This window comes from Triticum aestivum, chromosome 7A, assembly GCF_018294505.1.
Source record: "Triticum aestivum cultivar Chinese Spring chromosome 7A, IWGSC CS RefSeq v2.1, whole genome shotgun sequence".
In the NCBI taxonomy this organism is placed as follows: Eukaryota; Viridiplantae; Streptophyta; class Magnoliopsida; order Poales; family Poaceae; genus Triticum; species Triticum aestivum.
This window is the reverse complement of record NC_057812.1, coordinates 37,208,229-37,215,852: the sequence shown is the minus strand read 5'-3', so window position 1 is coordinate 37,215,852 and position 7,624 is coordinate 37,208,229. Positions and strand designations below refer to the sequence as shown.

Genomic DNA, 7,624 nt, shown 5'->3' with positions numbered 1-7,624 from the left:
CATCACACAAACATAGAATCGGATAGAGAAATGCACATTCCGATCACCAAAAGATCACCAACAGATGTCCAAAAGATCGTCGAAGTTCACATAATTCACATAAAACGACGGACAAATTTGAACTACATTACTAAAAACTTGAAATTGAAGACGAAGACGACGGAGATTCACCACTTCTTCAGTAGTTGTGAAACTGAAGGTGATGGCATTCTTTTTTGTTGTAAACTCGTAGTCTCAGCTCTGTGGATCTTTCTTTTATGCTCATTAATTAAATTATATGGAAATGAAGAAAGTCCATGCCATCGTTCTTCTTCCTTCCAAATGAGCTTCATTTAAATTGTTACAATTTTAACTTTTGGCAAAGTGGCAAGGACATACAAAGCAATAATTAGAATAGTAATAGTTGGAAGGTGGAGAACAAAAACTATCGACACGAACTGAATTTGAGGCCCAAATATGACTAGTTTAATGACTATGAATATTATTTCATGAAATCATTTGATTTATCAATGGACTATGTGGCCATTAAGGACTACTTGTGGTCCAAGTTTGGGAGCAAATGGTCTTGTTACACCACAACTACATCGTATGTTGCCTGAAAATAATCCAGAGTTGGTACTGCAAGCTAGTTGAGCTCATTATGTCTCTGTCTCGTCGTAGCCTCGCACTGCTCTCAACAGGCCCCCAATTAATCTAGCTTAGTGCTGCAAATAACCAGGCACTATTGAGTGGCCCATTGTTCAATTGCTAGCCATTCCCAAGCGAGGCATGTGTACGGTCCGTTTTCGCCCCTTAGCTGTTGTTGCTCCTGTTTATTTTGTACCCTGTACATAATGTGCTTGCTGAAGTTGATAAACTTGCACATCACACCAACTGCTTACCACGACAAACACTTCAATAGACAAAACGTGTGGATTGGTTGTACATTAACTTTGAGAGGAATGGCAGCTAAGAGAACTTATTTTATCTGCAACGGTGAGGGCAGAAGAGAAATATCTTCCCTTCATTTATCACCAACGAAGCTTCAACAAGTAAAAAGTACAGGGAAAAAGACTGCATCATGTTGGAACTATGTTTCTTTCTGATCAATCATAACTTAGCAACACAGAAGAACTGGGGCCTCCCAGAAATAAAAATGAATTGATGGCGAAAGCATGTAAGCCTTGGTTCTACTTTACCAAACCTCCATCGTTTTAGTATAAGCTATTCTCTTGATGGAAGGTAAAAAAATCTTCCGTTATCTGTCCAGTGACAACTCACAGATGACCCATTAGATGATTCGGAAGGGCCTGCACCGAGATATATATTCTGATTATCATTGTGTTTGCTGTACCTAATGATGTTTGCCCATTCTTATGACCGTGAAATGGCGTCTTGATGTACCTAATGTCATCTGCTGCCCATTCTCGTGACTGCGAAATGGCGGTTCGATGTTTCCGAGATATCCACGCATGAGGGAGGATCACGCATATCTGGTGCGCAGCCCCTATTCTATGCAAGAAGGTGATGTGGCTCTTTCTTAAAACTGCAGTTAACGAGACATGACGGTGAACACCATACTAATATAAACCGCCAGTTGGTTCGCTTTGTATATTTTCAGAATCAAAGTGTACCCACCCTAGTGTATAATAAGTAGTGGTGAGAGCAAAATCTGCATTTGGTAGGACTTGAGCTTATAGTGCAATGCTCTGATGTCAAACTTACCTTTTCCCTGGCTGCTTCTTTAGAAAGAAACATGACAGGATGAACACAGAGTTGGGTGAAGAAATGGCTACCTTCTCTGCATTTGTCATTGCCCTTAAGAAGAAAAATACTACTCTAAACTAAAACCACGACACTTGTTATGGATCGGAGGGAGTAATTAGTATACGTGGTTCTAACTGAAGAGTATATTTTCTGAAAGGAAAATATTTGTGTTGCTAACTACTCCCTCCGTTCGGAATTACTTGTCGCACAAATGAATGTATCTAGACGTATTTCAGTTCTAGATACATCCATTTCCGAGACAAGTAATTCCGAAAGGAGGGAGTACTCCTGAGCATATGTTATATGGAGTATATACTAGGAGACAGTAGGTCACTGTCACCCTATAAATATCTAGTTTCAGTGACCACACAGTTAGGTTCCGGTGTGCTCCTGTATTTAGACGAGAAACCAGTAGTCGTCGTCTCATAGATGAAGACAAGCACCACCTGCCGTTAACCTGTCATGATTACCACAACAACCATCGTCTGTTAACTGGAGTACGTCCTGAACTAACCATCCGACTGTACCAACCGTTGCGATGTGAGGGTAAGGGGAAAGAGTCTGCTCCGGCGAGGCAACATTTTGGGCTGTTTTTGGCATCGCGGCAGTAGCTTCAAAAAGGTACTTTCATCTCTCTTTTACTATAGTAGCATATTTGCGGTTAGTTGAAAGACTTGTGAAGCACTCTCCTCCGCACTACCAGAATCGCCCCCTATGCCGACGGCCAGGGCCGTCGGCATAGCCCTGAGTCCCGTCGGGACAGACCTATGCCGACGGCCCCCGTCGGCATAGGGCCGTCGGCAACATATACGTCGGCATAGCCAGGAAGGCCGTCGGCATAGAAAAGCCGTCGGCATAGATGCTTTCCCGATGGGGGCCGTACATCTATGCCGACGGCCCTTGCCGTCGGCAACAATCACGCCTAACGGCGGCCGCCGTCAAGTTTGCCCAACGACTGGTCGTCGCGTGGCACCCCTATGCCGACGGCCTAGCCGTTGGCTTAGTCAGAAACTATGCCGACGGCTAGACCGTCGGCATAGGTGTGCCACGTGGCGACCAGTCGCTGCGCGTGGACCAGGGATATCCCGACGGCTGGGCCATCGGCATAGTTTGAAACTAAGCCGACGGCCAGGCTGTCGGCATATTCCTTCATACAGTGCTCCCAGTAGCTGACACGTGGGCGCCTATGCTGACGGCCTGGCCGTCGGCACAGTTTTTAAACTAAGCCGATGGCTACGCCGTCGGCATAGGTGCCACGTGTCAGCTACTGGGAGCTCACGCCAGCCCTATGCTGATTTTTTTTCTTTTTTCTGTTTGTTTTCAAATCAGTTCAATTCAAATAACAGCACATATCAGCAGCACATATCAGCACATATCAACGAACGTAAGCATAAGCATGATCACACACAAGTCTCTAAATGATCATCATCACAACCAACATAAGCATAAGCATATAGAAAAGCACACAAGTCATCTAAATGATCATCACCACACACAAGTCATCTCAAGCATCATCACCACACACAAGGCTTAAGCGCCAGGACGTCGAGCATCGCGGAGGTCATCATCGCCAAGAGCGCCGAAGCCCAGGTCGTCACTGCTAACGGCAGCGCTACCGCCAAGACCGCCTCCACCTCCGCCTCCGCCTCCGTGGATCGGAGTGGTCGGGCTCCGTGTCTCCGGAGTGCTGCGAAGACCACCGCCAACGGTAGATCCACCTGTTCCCTGGATGTTGAAAAGACATATTAACGGGATATATGACTGTGTTGAAAGGCATGGCATGCTTTGGGTGAATAGATTGGGGATGAACTAACCGGCGAGGGGCCAGCGTTCTGTGCCACAAACTCCTCAAAGCTCAGCAGCACTGGTTGTGCTGGAGGGCATTGTGCTGGAGGGAACTGAGGACACCTGCCGGCCGCCATTTCCTCAAAAAGCCTGCTGCATCTGGCTATCCCTCTGCACTTGGTGTTCATAAAGCCTCTGATGCCACGCCATGGTCTCCTGGCGTGCGTACTCCACGTAGGCCTACGGTATGACATGATGGAACTCATAAAACTACTAAATGCGGAAAATAAAGTGAGCAATGAATATAAGAGGAAAAATACTTACAGATTGTTGCTCCTGAAAGAGGGATTGTGCACTGGTCACTGGCTGGCTCGTGCGCTAGCTCAGGCTCGGGTCGATCCGACGAAGCTGTGTGTAGGAGATACTAGGAGTGATCATAGCATCGAGAACCGCCTCCCGACCGTGCTCCTTGGGCCCCATCCTCACCACCGCCATGTCGTCCAGAGGCGCCGCAATGGGGTCAGGTGTGTCAGGATGTAACTTCAGATGCGCTTCGGAGTAGGCCTTCTTCCTCCCTGCGGTCTTCTTGCCGTAGTACTTGGGCTCGCCAGGCTTGGGGTCCTTCCGCGTATGGGCGATCTCCCACGCCTGCATGTGTTAGAGCGGCCGCTTCAGTTTCTCCTCCTGCACCACCAAACAGAGGTTAGTCATACATAAGAAAGTGATGGTAAATAGAAGAAGAAGAATGTTTAATGGGGTTAGTCATACATTAACTGCCTTGTGGAGATAGTGGTTTCGGTTTCCCTGAGCATGTACTCCCTCCGTCCCTCGGTTAGCCTTATTTTTGGTTCTCATAGCCGCCCAAGCTCCATCCTCATCACACCAAAGATCCACCAATGCCGCCCAGGACTCGTCTTTTCCATAACACCAATTTGGACACACCTACATAATAAAAGCATAATGGCATGTAGGTGTGTTAAAATTGGTGTTATGGAAGCATAAAGCATAAAGCATAATGTACCACAGCGTAATGAAAGCATAATGAAAGCATAATATATGAAAGCATAATGAAAAATCTTTTATACTTACCGCCAAGAACTCGGGCCTCTCCAAGGTAATGCCCATCCTCCGCGCTTCTTCCTTGGTCATCTTCACAACAAGAACGTCGTGGTAGTATGTGGAGATGGCCACATAGCGCACCTCGTACTGCATCTGGCGGGCCTTCTTCTTGCATTGGCGCAGCACGATCTGGTCCGCTCTAGCCCTGTGCTCCGAAAGAACTCGATAGAATTTCTACAATCATGCATGAAACAAGAATGGAAGAAGCCATGAGTTAAATCATTCATGAAACTAGAATGGACTTGTGCTTCTGAAGAGAACTCACCCAGAAAGTAGTGATCACGGCCTTGGCATGGGTCTCATGGTCCGCGTGGCGGGCCGCTTCCCAGTGGTCCTAGCTCGTGGCCAAACCCGACGGTCCGGCTGCCTGACTGGATTCGGACAGTACAACCCCGGCCAATATAACTTCAGCAAGACGGTGATGAGGCCGTTGGGAATACGGACCCCTTTAGAATATATCCAGTTGCTGCAAAAGAATGAACTATTAGCATGTGACAAGCAAAATAAATAACAACCGGAATAAGCATGTGACAAGCAAAATAATGAACCACTTACTCTTTTCCCGTGGGCTCAATGAGCCACTTCCGCTCCTCAGTAGCAGGAACCTGCTTTGGTAGCTTTGCGTTGCCATGCAGCCACCCCTTGTTGTCAACCCCCTTCCCGTCAGCACCATCATCCCCGCCACCACCCTCCTCCTCACCTGCCTCCCCCTCCCCAACCTCCTCCCCAACCTCCACCTCCTCCTCCTCCTCGCCTGCCTCCTCCTCCACCACCTCCTCCTCCTCCTCCTCCCCCTCCCTAGAGTGTACCTCACTAGAGGAGGGCCTCGAAGACAACACCCCTAAGTCGGTGAGGGTGCGCTCTTTCTGGCCGCTACCCCCTGTAGTGGCTCTCCCCCCAGCACCTCATCCTCTAGAGGCTCTCCCCCCGCCCCCTCCTCCTCTAGGGTCACATCTCCCTCGACCTCCCTGTGAGGCGTCATCGTCAAGTAGCCGAGGGGGAGGATTACGTGCTCGACCACTCCGACTAGGCAGGCCGACGACCTTGCGTAGGAAACCCACGCCGTTGGCCTTCCCCTTGCCCATGTTCCACGAACCTGCATTGAAAAGAGAAAAAGCAATTAGTAAATTAATGAAATGAAGGAAAAGGCATGATAATAAACACATTAATAAAAATGCATAAAAAGGCATATTCCTAAACTATAGAAAAAAAATACTTGAAACGTACATCTGCTAGAACCCATATGAATCATCACTGTTGTAACCTCTTTCTCGGTCGATCTCATCATCACTATCAATCATATCATCTTCGTTGTCCGACGGAGGTGGAGGCTCTTCCTCATCGTCAGTGTCTTCGTTTAACTTTTCTAGCATAAGTATGTCATTTTCATTGACAATGGTCTCACCATCATTTCGTGCATCGTCGATGTTTGGGTCCACATCATCATCATCCAATGGTCTAGCGTCATCGTTTCTAACCACATCATCATCATCATCATCATCATCATCAGGTTGCTCTTGATAGAACACTCCCTTGTATGTCATGGGGTTAATGTTGTAGTAATCGTCTTCATTCGGGTCTGGTAGCTTACCATGTGGCAACACCTTGAACACAACTTCCCAACCTTTTAGATACACTTTCTGGCATGGGTAAGGCATATAATATACTTGTGTAGCTTGGGTAGCCGCAATGAAGAGATCGGCTCCGGCATAGACGGTTGATGGTTTAACTTCGACCAAACCAATGGAAGGCGTATGTTTTACCCCCTCCCGCGGATCGAACCATCGGCATTTGAACACAGACAGACTTAGGGTCTCACGCCCCTGGCGGAATTTAACCTCGTATATATTTTGTACCCTTCCGTAGTAGTCTACTGAATTTTGACCGGGGGTGTACACTCCAGTATTTATAGTTTTGGGATCGGGGTGGCTGTTTTGGTGCTCCTCTGTATGGAAGCGATACCCATTCACATCATACTTTTTACATGTCATGACGGCAGGGTCAAAACCCATGGAAACCCATCTCAATTCATCATCCATAGATATGTTTGGATCTTTTCCCTACAAGTATAATGGAAATTGTTGCGTGCATTAGTTCGGTTAACTAATAAATGTTGAAGTAGGTATTTAATAGGGGAGTGTGGAAAATTACTTTCTCCATGAACCAAGCAACAAATTTTTACGTCCAGGGTTTCCATGACGGAGAAGAGTAAGTGCCTCCTCCTCAGTAGGAGGACTCACTCCCGTCCATTCCTCTTGAATGAAATCACTAAAAAAAGATAAGATGTGTTAGACCGGGACTAAGTGAACATGAAACATGATGATGTGGAAGACATAAAGGAATGGTGTAGTGGTATTACCTCATCCACACTTCCTCAACTTCCTTGATGTTGTGCAAGATATAGAACATGAGGTCCTCCCACTCTTGTTGTGGCATGTTATAAGATTTCGAGGCCCCAGCCCTCCCACCTTGCGCGTTGAATAGATCGAGCCTGGGTTGATACTTGGGCTCTTCTATATTGTATCGAGGTACCTTGTTATGCAGATGGGGAACGTGGTCTGGATAGTATGATGTCCTGAGGTCTGACACTTCCTCTAGGATAACTGCCTCAGCTATGGAAGCTTCAATCTTAGCTTTGTTTCCACATTTCCGTCGGAGATGCTTGTTCTGCCTCTCAGGGCCGTACTGCCAGCGATTTTGCACAGGGCCCCCCAACAATACCTCGTTCGCGAGGTGCAGAATGAGATGTGTCATCGGAGTAAAGAAGCCTGGCGGAAAGATCTTCTCTAGCTTGACTATCAACTCCGGTGCCTTCTTATGCAATTTTTCAATCACCTCTTTACTTACTTCTTTAGCACAGAGCATGCGGAAGAAATGGCTAAGCTCGGCAAGCACTCGCCAGACATGCTCGGGGACATAGCCTCGAACCATCACCGGCATTATCCGCTCAATCCATACATGGTAGTCATGACTC

At 47.2% G+C, this 7,624-nt stretch overlaps 1 protein-coding gene across 1 annotated transcript; it reads right to left on the bottom strand.

Moving 5' to 3' along the window:
- Positions 1-4,119: 4,119 nt before the first annotated feature.
- On the bottom strand, positions 4,120-4,799 carry LOC123147990 (uncharacterized). The gene is made up of 3 exons (XM_044567327.1): positions 4,621-4,799; positions 4,300-4,473; positions 4,120-4,215 (listed from the first exon to the last, which is right to left on the bottom strand). Exons 1-3 carry the CDS (start codon positions 4,741-4,743, stop codon positions 4,189-4,191), a joined length of 324 nt encoding a protein of 107 aa, XP_044423262.1. The 5' UTR covers positions 4,744-4,799; the 3' UTR covers positions 4,120-4,188.
- Between the last annotated feature and the right edge of the window lie 2,825 nt (positions 4,800-7,624).